Raw genomic sequence first — 13,609 nt, 5'->3', positions numbered from 1 at the left:
CACGGGATCCCCAGGCAAGAATACTGGAACGGGTTGCCATTTCCTTCTCCAGGGGATCTTTCTGACCCAGGGATCAAACTTGTATCTCCTGTATTGGCAGATGAGAGCTTGACGAGCCCCATGGAGCTTGACATACATCAATTGAAAAGGAGGATGTGGGGAGGAGTCCTTTCTTGTTTGAAACAGGATGCTGTAAGGAACACAGCTGAGGCTCTATGAAGCTCCCATTTGAAGTTCACAGAATTAGAAGCTGCTGAAGCCAGCCATGTCCCAATGGGCCACTTATATATAAAGGAGGGCAGAGAGGAAGGACTTTGGAAGGACTGAAGTATTTTTGAGGAGAGGTTCAATTTTTTCTCTTCCAGAAAATAAGCTCCACAGAATGGCTTGTCAATCTGGGGGGTCTACCATTGAGTGATGAGTTACTCCCCAGTTGGCTGTCTGCCTGGCTCTGACTTGTAGATCTGGCCCTGGCATTGGTACCAGGTTATGTCAGGTCAATGGGATAAGAGCCTGGGAAGGAGGGCATGGAGGTACAGCCGGGCAAACCAAGCTGAGGTGCCTGGTTCTCAGGAGGAAGAGGAGATAGGTCCTGACCACTCCCTTAGCCATAGGGCCCAGAGCTGGGGCCACAAAGTGTTAATGAGATGGAGACGCAAACATTCTGGGCACTGCCAAAGTATGGGGCAAAGAGAACATGGCACAACCTTCAAACAACCATGGGGAACACAGCAAGCTCTCCAGTGGGCACTAACTTAGGAAAGTGTCTCTCCTCCCTCATTCCTCCATGAAAGAGGGGGAGGTTCAGGGAGGGGTGTAGGAGACCATACTCGCCTCCCCTCCAGGCCATGAAAGCCACGAGCCAAGTCTGCACACTGATAAGCATCTGACATATATTGGGCTTCCCTGGTGGCTCAGTTGGTAAAGAATCCGCCTGCAATGCAGGAGACCAGGGTTTGAATCCTGACTAGATCCCCTGAAGAAGGAAATGGCAACCCACTCCAGCATTCTTGCCTAGAGAATCCCATAGACAGAGGAGCCTGGTGGAATATAATCCTTGGGATTGCAAGAGCCGGAGTTAATGACTAAACCACCACCACCACCACCACAATGATTAGTATTATTTTTCCCTCTGTACAGAGTGGCATCTGAGGCACAGAGAAGTAAGGAATCTAGTCAAGGTCACACAGCTAAGTGAAGGAAGTAGACTCCTACCCCAGGCATTCAGAATGCAGAGCCCAGGTCCTTGACCTAAACTATATTAAACATGAAATTTATTTTTCGGTTGTAGAACCCTAGTTATCATTACTCAATATCTCATGGTGAACCAGTAGGTAACTCAGGAAGCACTGTGAAATACAATTTTCCAAAGGGTCCTGGTCTTTCTAAACAGATAGAAAAAAGGAACAAGTCCAGTCACACAGAGAAGCACACTCACCGAATGTGTGTGGCTGTAATTGGGGACACTAATATTGTACCTTATGAGCCTTAAACAAACTATATAGCCCCTGAGTTGGTGAAGCTAAACCTGTTATATAAATATAAAGTGACATTGACAGGGCTGAGGGGAATACTCTTTTAAACTCTACCTTCACCAGTTTCTAATTGTTGCTTCACTCCTTGAGCTTTTCTGCCTCGAGAGCCTGTATCCTGAGAGTGGAGAGCTGGGCTGAATGAATGGGGAGAGAAGTGTCCTGCGGCCTGGTGTTCTCAGGTGGACGACTGGCTTCTGGTTCCCACACAGGATACTTCATTGTTGGGAGCTTTGCTGATGTGGACAGAGACTGACAGTGTGAAGGTTTCTGTTTGAGAACTCTATCTGAAGCCTTAGAATCGTGGGAGAGACCTTGGGAGGCCACTGGTTCACTGCTTCCCTGGAGCTCGGTCTGGCATCCAGCCCCAGGGATTCTGATGTTGTCAGTCTGAAGCGATCCCTGAAATTCATATTTTTAAATTTTTCCTTAGCTGACTCTCATGTGCCATGAGCCTCTTTTAATGCTCTTTTAAAATTTTAATTTATTTTAATTGGAGGATAATTACTTTATAATATCGTGATGGTTTTTGCTATATATCAATATGAATCGGCCATAGGCATACATGCAGCACCCCCATCTTGAACCTTTCTTCCACCTATCTCCCCACCCTATCCTTCTAGGTTGTCCCAGAGCTCCGGCTTTGAGCGCCTTGCTTCATGCATCAAACTCGCACTGCTTATCTATTTTACATATGGTAATGCATATGGTTCAATGCTATTCTCTCAAATCATCACATTCTCTCCTTCTCCCACTGAGTCCAAAAGTCTATTCTTTGTGTCTGTGTCTCCTTTGCTGCTCTGCACATAGGATCATCAGTACATCTTTCTAGATTTCATGTATATGCATAAATATGCAGTATTTGTCTTTCTCTTTTTTAATGCTGCAGCTGCAATAACAACCACATGCATGTGTGCTCAGCTGCTAAGTCGTGTCCGACTTAGCTTGCCAGGCTCCTTCTGTCCATGGGATTTCCCAAGCAAGAATACTGGAGTGGGTTGCCATTTCCTTCTCTTGGGGATTTTCCCAACCCAGGGATCAAACCCATGTCTCCTGCACTGGCAGGCAGGTTCTTTACCATTAAACCACCAGGGAAGCCCCAATAACAACCACAATGTCCACTTTTGCTTGATTAACTCTACTGATGGGTTTCTCACTACTTTCTAGGGTAGCTCATTATATTTTTAGACAGTGCTGATTGTTCAGAATATTTTCCTTAGCTTGGATAGAAATTTACATTTGGTAGCTTCTACATATTGATCTTGGTGTATTCCTCCCATCAGAGAGGACTTATTCCTTAAACAGCAACTGTAGTCCCTTCAAGACTGTGGGAAGTCCTTCCTTGGTCTGTGATATGACCCACTTACATCTGAAGGTTTGCTTAGAGCTCACCTCAGAGTTTGTCTCCACCTGTTCATCACTTTGCTGTCAGAAAGTTTTCTCATTCTTTTGTGCATATAACCTTTATTCTTCAGACAATAGTAAACCTGTTCCAGGTCCCTTGCCACCTGAGCCCCAGTACCTGAGTTCTCAGTCCGGGCCCTGCCCAGGCTCAACCCCCTGGCTAGTGGGGGAATCCTGGTGACACTATGAGGGCCTTTTAAACACACTGGGATGTTCTCTTTCAGATCAAGCATCTTTTACATCTTTGACATTCTGTTTCCTTTTCATGTCACTTATTAGCCGTGGTTCTCATACAGAAGTGATTTTGTCCCCCCAGGGGACATTTAGGGCTTTACTGGTAGCTCAGACAGTAAAGAATCTGCCTGCCAATTCAGGAGATGTGGGTTCAATCCCTGGGTCAGGAGGATCCCCTGGAGAATGGAACGGCTACCCACTCTAGTACTCTTGCCTGGCAAATTCCAAGGACAGAGGAGTCTGTCAGGCTACAGTTTATGGGGTTGCAAAGAGTTGGACATAACTGAGCAACTAACACTTTCAGGGGACATTTAGCAAAGTCTGCAGACATTTTTGGTTGTTACAACCTGTGTGTGTGTGTGTGTGTGTGTGTGTGTGTGTGTGTGTGTGTATGCTGCTGGTATCTGCTGGTTAGTGACTAGAGAATGCTAACCCTACAATGCACAGGGCAGCTCCCACAACAAAGCATTACCCACCCCAAATGGCATTTGTAGCAAGGCTGAAAACCCTAACATAGGAGCATGAAAAGCAAAGCTTGAAGGCAGGCAAGAGAACGGAAGAGGCTGCAGTAATAGTGCCCAGCCTGCAGCCGAGGTTCTGGGCACTATGTTCTGGAAGGAAACTCAGAGAATATGAGGTGAGAAGGCAGGCAAAGTGAGGTTTCTTGGGCTCATGGAGAACCCTGACTATAAAGAAGCCTGAAAGCAGTCACACATATTTGCTCCCTGTAGTCTGGGATTCCCCAAATATGACATATTTCCCCTTCGTGGTAAAGGATAGAATTTTAAGATAAACACATGTAGAGAACAAACATATGGACATCTAGAGGGGAAAGGGGAGGGGATGGATTGGAGATTGGGATTGACACATACACACTGCTGTGCATAAAATAGGTAACTAGTGAGAACCCACTGTGTAGCATAATGGGGAGAAAAGAGGCTTCAATCTGCTCAGAGGCCATATATGAAGTTAGTCTTAAAAATGCATTCCAATATACAGTAGGTGCAGACAAATACTATTTGATTCCACTTACATGAGATACCTAGAACAGTCAAACTCATAGAGTCAGAAAAGTCATTGGTAGATGCCAGGGATGGGAGGTGGGGATAGGGATGTGGGGAGAGAGAAGGGGGATTTAGTGTTTAATGGGGACAGAATTTCAGTTTAAAGAGGTGAAAAATTGGGAAGATGGAGAAAGGTGAGTGTTGCACAACAATGTGAATGTCCTTAGTGCCACCGAGCTATACAGTTAAACATGGTTAAAATAGTGTGTTTTATATTATGTGACTTTTACTATGATGAAAAAACATAAAAAAGTGAATGTAAAAAAAAGTGAATGTAATCATTTGCTGTATAGCAGTAATGAATACAACATTGTTAATCAACTATACTTCAGTTAAAATGAGTTATTGAAAAAGAAAAAAGAAAAAAGTGATTGGAGTAAAAGAAAATGTTGATAACTGAATGGCTGGTACAATGATATGGCAAAGATTGTGAAATGGTCACAAATGGTCAGTGAGTAATGTCTGTGACAAGGCCACTGTCCTGTAGAGTTGCTGGTGTGAAATGGTGCAAAGAGGAGTCAATGTCCAGCTTTGCTCTTAACAGGAAAGAGAAGGAGCTGAGATTCAGGAAGGGATGTGGTAGAACTTACTGGTCTTGGCATTCATCTCAGCACAGTACTTGTTCTCACCCACAGACTTGCCAGACAAGGCTCTGTGAATATACATGGCTCCATCGATCCACTGCCATTGATGCTTCTGCAAATGACAGGAGATGGGAGACATGTACACATTAGCCTGCCCACCTGCTCACAGCCCAGATGGTCACTGCAGTCCCCTTAAACACAGCTTTCACTGTAAAACTTGGGAAAGCACAGAAATGTGTGAAGGGAAAATAGAAAAGTCACTCCATTTAATCTTCAGGAAGACAACATTACTAATATTTTACCATATTTACTTGTGGTGTAACCATTTTTATCTATCACAATATTTTTATGTACTGAAAAATGTGGTAGTCTTTAAAACATATATATTCAATTTTGTAGTATTTTGCTTTCCAAACATTTTTTAATGGTAAGAATGTACCACAATTTACCTTACTAATTCTCTTATTGATTGATGTTTATGTTGTTTCCAATTTATAATTACTGCAAAGAATATCGCTATGAACAACTTTATTTGTAAAGCTGTTTCTGTACTTAAAATTATTTTTTAAAACTAGAATTCCAGAAGTAGAATTAATGGCCAAGGGGCATGAATATTTTAAGAATATTAAAATGCATTTCCAAACTGCTTTTCAAAAACGGTTCACTTGTAAGAATTTATACCCTCATTTTTGGACTTCCCTGGTGGCTCAGAGGTTAAAGCGTCTGCCTCCAATGCGGGAGACCTGGGTTCGATCCCTGGGTCGGGAAGATCCCCTGGAGAAGGAAATGGCAAACCACTCCAGTATTCTTGCCTGGAGAATCCCATGGACGGAGGAGCCTGGCAGGCTACAGTCCACGGGGTCGCAAAGAGTCGGACACGACTGAGCGACTTTCCTTTCCTTCACTGGGAAATTTCTCTTTATCTTAAAAATATTATTCATTAAGACAAAGCAAAAGTCTAGTAATCTAAGTCAAATTATATTGTTATTCTAATTTGTATTTCTTTAATACATTCATTGCACAATTCGTTAGACTGTTTATTAGCCTCAGTCATGAAGGTAAAAAATTAAATTTAAAAAAATCTGGTAGAAATTCCTTCAATTAAAAAAATATATAAAATTTTAAAAATCAGATAGGAATAGATGTAAATATTTATCCTGTCTTTGAATGAGAGAGCACTGGTTGATAGCAGTGTGAATACTAACAATGTAAAATTAACTGTGTAAATTATTTGTAACATCTATAGCAAAGCTTATTAAGAAACACAAAGTCTAGGATTTTTCTCCTTGTATTCTTTGTGCTTTTTTGGTTAACATAGAAGCCCCACAAAGAATCTATAAGTTGCAAGTTCTACACAGAGACTTCAGCAACCTCACATGTCATTTCTTACAAAGAGGTACTGAGAGCGGTAAAATGAAAGACTAGTGAAGAAAGTTAAGGGTGGCATAAAACACATGATAGCATCTAGTGAAAAGCTTAACTGAAAGCTTTCCACTTTAACTCAAGATCTAATTGGAATTTAATTAAGCGGGATCTCATAATGAACTCTCTGTGTGTGTCTGTGTTTATTTGTATATGTATATACCCCTATATAATTATAGAAACTTTTTTTGAAAAGCTCTGAGGAGCTGGTAATTTTGTGTTTAAAAAGATTTGAGAGGGCTCTAAATGGATAGGTCTGTAAGTGGAGGACATTGCTTTGTCCCTAACCTGGAAGCCTTGGCCTCTATCAGTTGGAGGCAGGTGACTGAAGGTCTGTTGTGTGTGCCCTTGTCAGTGGGCCTGGGGCCGTTTCCCAGACTGAAGCTGTCCATCTGCTTTTCCCAAGGGGCCATTAGTGGGCCAAGTCTGAGGTTACCTTCTGCGGGTCATGCAGGCCAATCCACACCGGCTTGTTTCTTTGATAGGCACCTATGTACTTTGCTATGGTGCTGGCTTCCTTTAAACTCAGGACAGATGCCAAGTGGGCTCCGTTTCCATATGACTGACACTCGAGCTGAGGGCAAGGAGGAGATATGAGCTTTAAAAACATAGCCTACAACCTAAATGTCCATCTACAGACAAGTGGATGAAGAAGATACGGTATATCTTTTTTATGGCTGAGTAACAGTCCATTATGGGCTGAGTAATAATGGACTATTACTGGGCCATAAAAAAAGAATGAAATAATATCATTTGTGGCCACATGGAAGGACCTAGAGACTATCACACTAAGTGAAGTAAGTCAGACAAAGACAAATACCATATGATATCACTTATATGCAGAATCTAAAAAATGATGCAAATGAACTTATTTACAAAACAGAAACAGACTCACAGTCATAAAAAACAAACTTCTGGTTACCAAAGGGGTCAGAGGGGGAGGGATAAATTAGAAGGTTGGGATTAAAATATACATACTACAATATATGAAACAGATAAACAATAAGGATCTACTGTCTAGCACAGGGAATTCTACTCAATATCTTGTAAAGACCTATAAGGGAAAAGAATCTAAAAAAGAATATATTGATAGAGGTATATGTATAACCGAATCACTTTGCTGTACACCTGAAAGTAACAGGATATTGTAAATCAACTGTATTTCAAGAAAAATTAGAAAAAAAATAAAAAAGAAAGAAAAGCACAGCCTTCACCTCAGAACCCTAGCTCACCAAGCAGCATGCACACACCCAGCCCCCATTTCCTCTCAGTATCTAAACCCCACAGAAGACTTCCTGTCACCATGGGAGAAAGCACAATGTCACAGGTGTCAGGTCTCCTCAGGGCCAGGTCACGAGCTTTAGGGCCAGTGGAAGCGCCTGAGGTCTGGACTTGCGTCTCATTTGTGTATGTGACCTTGACAAGTCCCTGTACCTCTCTTCCTCATCTGTAAAATGGAGGACATAATTATGGCTACACAAAGGAGTTGTTACGAGGATGGAACTGTCATAATGATGTATTAGAGTAATACACTTCAACACATCTGAGGCCATTGATTGTAAAATGTGCCATTCTCTAACTAGAAACTTACTGCCCAATTGAAAACATCATTTTATATACACACACTTTACAGACAGAGATGCATACTTGATGCTCTCCTGGGCTTTGTTACAGGATCTGCCTACATGATAAAACTTAATTTAATAAAAGCATGGTTTGACTGTGGTTGCTACTCTAATGCTTGCCTTTGAACTTGCTCGGTATTAGATGTGGTTACTGTTTAATGATAATTTAGTCCTGGAGGAGGGCATGGCAACTCACTCTAGTATTCTTGCCTGGAGAATCCCATGGACAGAGGAGACTGGTGGGCTACAGTCCACAGGCCCGCAAAGAGCTGGACATGACTGAAGTGACTTAGCAGTCCTCACACTAAGTGCCAACCACTTTACAAAACTCAAATATTTTTACATCCATAATTTCATTTGCCTTTCAAATTTGTGAGGTGTGGAAGCTGGATTACCAGCCCATGTTCAGGGAGGGTACCAATCACAAAGATTCCTGGGACAGAAGAGCAAACAGGCTCAGTCGGTTTAAGTGATATTTTCCTTGTATATTCACAGGGTAGAACCCAGAACTCTGCTTCTTCAGTCTGAGATTGGGTTTACCTGTCATTTTCACGCCAGCTCCATTGCCTCCAACTGTTTTGTGAGCTAAGATAGCAGCTAGGAATCAAGAAGCACAGCGCTGTGGAGTCAATTTCTCCAGTCCTTCCCAACATCTTCTCTGCACTCTGGTTCAGGAGTGGTTAACTCTGCTAAGGCTCGGTAGCAATCTTATGGATTGTTTTTGCCTTGAAAATTTGAATTGAGCATCTACCATGTGCCAGAGGTTTTTTGCAACAACCCCAACAACCCCATGGAATGAAAGTATTATCCCCGTGTTACAGAAGAAAACTGATAAAGCAAAGTATAGCTCATACTAATGCCTGACAAAGCGTGATTTAAATGCACACCTATATTATTCCAATATAGACCTGGACTTCCCTGGCGGGCTTCCCAGGTGACTCAGTGGGTAAAGAATCTGCCTGCAATGCAGGAGACACAGGAGACGCAGGTTCAATCCATGGGTTGGGAAGATCCCCTGGAGAAGGGCAGGGAAACCCACTCGAGTATTCTTGCCTGGAGAATCCCATGGACAGAGGAGCCGGCCGGTTACAGTCCATGGGGTCGCAAAGAGTCGGACATGACTGAAGTGACTGAGCACACATATTATTCCAAAGCTCCCTGGATATCTTCCTCTTTGTTTTAGTGGAGTTAGCATTGGGCTCTCTGGGGACAGGCAGTACAAATGTCTGAGGCCATTGTGGGCCCAGATTGTACCCCATATCCCCACTGGTCTCCCCAGTCGGTCACTCCAGTAAAACAACCACAATTCAGAGACACAGCAGCCCTGACTCCTCACATTCCGAGGTAACTTACTCTGACTGGCTACATGGGTATCTCTTAGGAAAGCCTCAGTGAAATAAAACCAATGCATTTGTTGGGTTGTGGGGACACTAAGCCCTTCCATGTATTCAGAATGCTTCACTCTGTGTCAGGTAGCTCTGAGCCTGGTAAATCTTGTACAGCAATTCAAGTTGTTCTTTCTGTAAGTTCCTCATCTCATCCTCTTTGGCTTAGGGTGCTCCTGTCTTTCTCCCTGATAATGGACTCCCCGAGGGGAGGCTGTCTCTGGTTCATTCTCATGCCTTTGCAGCCCCTCCAGGGTCTAGGCCTGTAGCACATTCTCCATCGATTTGTTGTTGTTCAGTCGCCCAGTCGTGTCCAACTCTTTGCAACCCCATGGACTGCAGCACGCCAGGCCTCCCTGTCCCTCACCATCTCCCAAAGTTTGCCGAAGTTCATGTCCACTGCATCAGTGATGCCATCCAGCCATCTCATCCTCTGATGCCCTCTTCTCCTCCTGCCCTCAATCTTTCCCAGCATCAGGGACTTTTTCAATGAGTCAGCTGTTCGCATCAAATGACCAAAATACTAGAGTCTCAGCTTCAGCATCAGTCTTTCCAATGAGTATTCAGGGTTGATTTCCCTTAAGATCGACTGGTTTGATCTCTTTGCTGTCCAGGAGACTCTCAATCTTCTCCAGCATCACAGTTCGAAGGCATCAATTCTTCGGTGCTCCACCTTCTTTATGGTCCAACTCTCACAACCACAACTGTACGTGACCACTGGGAAGAACATAGCCTTGATTATATGGACCTTTATTGGCAGAGTAATGTCTCTGCTTTTCAACACACTGTCTAGGTTTGTCATGGCTTTCCTGCCAAGAAGCAAATGTCTTCTGATTTCATGGCTGCAGTCACCACTGCAGTGATTTCAGAGCCCAAAAAGAGGAAATATGTCACTACTTCCACCTTTTTCCCTTCTATGTGCTCCATCGATGCTTACAACATTAAAGGAGTTGAAGGGGTAACCCTTTTCTCTCCACTTTACCTGCCAGGTGACTTCTCAGAACACCAGGGAAGGACCCTTGGCTCTGAGTTGAATGATACCTGGAGCTTTGGGTGTTCCCTTGCTTTAGAGACACCTCTCTGAGCGTGAGCCAGATTTCTTACCTCAGCGTCAGGCCAGTTCCTCAGCTTCCGGAAGTATCCGTAACAATAGGACCTGTGGTAAAACCACCCGGTAGCACAGCTAGGTCTCAGGATACTGGCTGTGCACAAACAAAAGGCAAATACAAGTTACAAAGGAAAGAAAAAGCAATTCAACAGCTGAGCCAGTTTAAGACCTAGGTCCCCTTGAAGGAGGAGAGGCTGAGCGTCCTGGAGGAAGGATCTCTCTCTGCTGCCACATCTTTATACTGTTCACATTTCTCCTAGCATCTCCAGAGGGGGCTGTGGTCTTTTACCAGAGTACTTCAGCACTGGGGAAAAGGAGATAATCCGATCTTTGAGGATACTAGGCACTGGCTCTGAACTGACACCGATTTCAGGAGACCCTAAACATCATTGCTAGTCAAGTAGGGGTTTAAGGAGGTCGAGCAATCAATGATGTTTTAGCTCAGGACTATTTTCCATGGACCCAGTGGTCCTTCAAGCCCATCCCTGGGCTAATCCCCTCAATAATGGAATATGTAATTGGAATAAACATCTTCAGCAACTGGCAGAATCCCCACGCTGGTAGCAAGATCAAACAGATGTAATTCAAGAGATCACAAGAATGGATGAGGGGCATAAATTGGTAGTTTTAGGCATCATAGGGAGCAGGTGGGTTTTTCCTTTTTTTATCTAGGGGAATGCACGACAGGTTAGATGGCAACTTGGCAGGAACTTGAGAATGGGGCGTTGTAAGTCAGTAACCAGGGGAGGGGAACATTTTAGGCTAAGGGGGTGGGTGAGCAGAGAAATGGCAGCAGGAAGAGCAAGTACTTAGGTTTGCCTTACGTGTAGAGGATCTGTCAGGCAACCGCTGTAGAAAACAGAAGGAGAGAGTCAGGGCCCAGAAGCCAGGGAAACCATGATTCAGAGAGAAGCACAAACCCTTTCAGCTAGTGGACTGATGAATGGGCCATGTCACTGAGACTGCTGGAAATGCAGAGGACCCAGATAATGAGGGGGATGCTGAGCCAGTAAGTTTGGACTTTGTGCCAGTGTGGCTGCGTGGTAATGCCATAGAGGGCTGCAGGAGTCTTTCCACCCCCAGTGCATGTCCATGGACTGTTGTGGTCACATAGCATCTCCTCTCTCCTCAGGCAGATGACACTGCTGTCACTTGCTTGCCTTATGCTTCTGTTCTACTTCATTGTGTGTGTTACCCCTCCATCGTGTCCAACTCTTTGAGACCCCATCGACTGAAGCCTGACAGGCTCCTCTGTCCATGGAATTCTCCAGGCAAGAATACGGGAGTGGATTGCCATTCCCTGATCCAGGGGATCTTCCCAACCCAGGGATTGAACCCCTGTATCCTACATTGCAGGCAAATTCTTTACTGCTGAGCCACCAGGGAAGCCCTGTTCTACTTCATTCCTTGCCTACAAATCTCCTGTTGCTTTCAGATAAGCTCTCCACTCAGCTGGGCATTCAAGGGTGTTCACAGCCTGGTCTTATGGCCCCAGTGAAACACAGCTTCCTGTGCAGCAGCCCCAGCTCCATCTTGGAACATGGCACTCATTGTTGACATAGATCCTTTGCTTGTGTTCCGCTTTGTACCTGTGAATGATGGACAATGACTAACCTAGTGGAGGCACAGCAAGAAAAGTTTCAATGTGAAAGTATCTCTTTTGCCCTTTTCTGTTTGCCCATTTTGTTTGCCTTTAACCTTGCCTATGTGCTAAGTCACTTCAGTCATGTCTGACTCTCTTTGGGACCCTATGGACTGTAGCCCATGAGGATCCTCTGTCCGTGGGATTCTCCAGGCAAGAATACTGGAGTGGATTGCCATGCCCTCTTCCAGTGGATCTTCCCGACCCAGGGATCAAACCCGCATCTCTTATGTCTCCTGCATTGGCAGGCAGCTTCTTTACCACTAGCACCACCTGGGAAGCCCTCTGTTTAACCTTGAAAGAGCCTAATTATAGGCATGAAATCACTAGGCAATTTAACCTAACTCCTGACTTATGCTCTCCTGAATGCATACTACGCCTTGTCTAAACTGCTGATTGTTTTCCTAGATAAAAAGTAAAAATGAAGAATTTGGCAGTTAAAAAATGTTGTTGTTGTTGTTGTTGTTCAGTCACTAACTCATGTCTGACTCTTTGTGACCCCCTGGACTGCAGCGCACCAGGCTTCCCTGTCCTTCATCATCTCCCGGAGCTTGTTCATACTTACGTCCATCAAATTGCTGATGCCATCCAACCATCTCATCCTCTGTCGTCCCCTTCTCCTCTTGCTTTCAATCTTTCCCAGCATCAGGGTCTTTTCAAATGAGGATGGAAAGTATTGGAGTTTCAGATTCAGCATCAGTCATTTCAATGAATATTCAGGGTTGATTTCCTTTAGGATTAACTGATTTGATCTCCTTGCAATCCAAGAGACTCTCTAGAGTCTTCTCCAGCACCACAATTCAAAAACATCAGTTCTTCAGTGCTTAGCCTTCTTTATGGTCCAACCCTCACATTCATATGTGACTACTGGAAAAACCATAGCTTAGACCATATAGACCTTTGTCGACAAAGTGATGTCCCTGCTTTTTCATACGCTGTCTAAGTTTTCTTAGCTTTTCTTCCAAGGAGCAAGAATATTTTAATTTCATGGCTACAGTCACCATCTGCAGTGATTTTGGAGCCCAAGAAAATAAAATCTGCCACTGTTTCCACTTTTTCCCCATCTATTTGTCATGAAGCAATGGGACTGGATGCCATGATCTTAGTTTTTTCAATGTTGAGTTTTAAGCCAGTTTTTTCACTCTCCTCTTTCACATTCATCAAGAGGCTCTATCCTTAATAGTCCCCTTCTCAATCCTGCAGGCAGATCATGCAGGCAAGATGACATTGGAATATTCAACCACTCTGCACACAGTGGGGAATAATGCAGAATCCAATTTCCTGCATCAATAATTCATTAAGATTCTTCTCTGTTTCTTCCCTTTAAAAATCATCAAGGCTGAAGAGAATCTTTGGAGTTGGCCTCTGGACACAAGTTCACCTTCTCCCTAGATTGCCAGCTTTTCTGAGTCAAGCACCTTTCCTTTATAAGCAACAAGCAGTCAAATTGGGTAACAAAGGGGTACCTCAAATGTATCAGGAACAAGCAACATAGAAGCTCATATGCTTAAATACCTTCCCTTCTACTACCTTTAGAAATACAGAGCATCAGCATTTGATGTTAAATAAAAAGAACACCTTTATGCCACTGTTCCTACTTTTGTTGCAT

General features: G+C 43.8%; 1 protein-coding gene across 5 annotated transcripts in view; it reads right to left on the bottom strand.

Moving 5' to 3' along the window:
• REG4 (regenerating family member 4) overlaps positions 1-13,609 on the bottom strand; it is a 112,220-nt gene that overhangs the window by 35,103 nt on the left and 63,508 nt on the right. For all 5 annotated transcript variants that reach the window (XR_014052520.1, XR_014052521.1, XR_014052523.1 and 2 more), the window contains 3 exons: positions 10,355-10,452; positions 6,677-6,814; positions 4,825-4,930 (listed from right to left, as the gene is read on the bottom strand). Coding sequence is in view for 1 of the 5 variants with exons in the window: in XM_081486131.1 (XP_081342257.1) it covers positions 4,825-4,930; positions 6,677-6,814; positions 10,355-10,452 (342 nt within the window). In the remaining 4 variants the exon portion in view is untranslated. The remainder of the gene's footprint in view (positions 1-4,824; positions 4,931-6,676; positions 6,815-10,354; positions 10,453-13,609) is intronic.

This window comes from Giraffa tippelskirchi, chromosome 5, assembly GCF_054371585.1.
Source record: "Giraffa tippelskirchi isolate mGirTip1 chromosome 5, T2T-mGirTip1v1.2.pri, whole genome shotgun sequence".
Taxonomy (NCBI): Eukaryota; Metazoa; Chordata; class Mammalia; order Artiodactyla; family Giraffidae; genus Giraffa; species Giraffa tippelskirchi.
The sequence above is the reverse complement of the archived record's forward strand: the minus strand, read 5'-3'. Positions and strand labels throughout refer to the sequence as shown.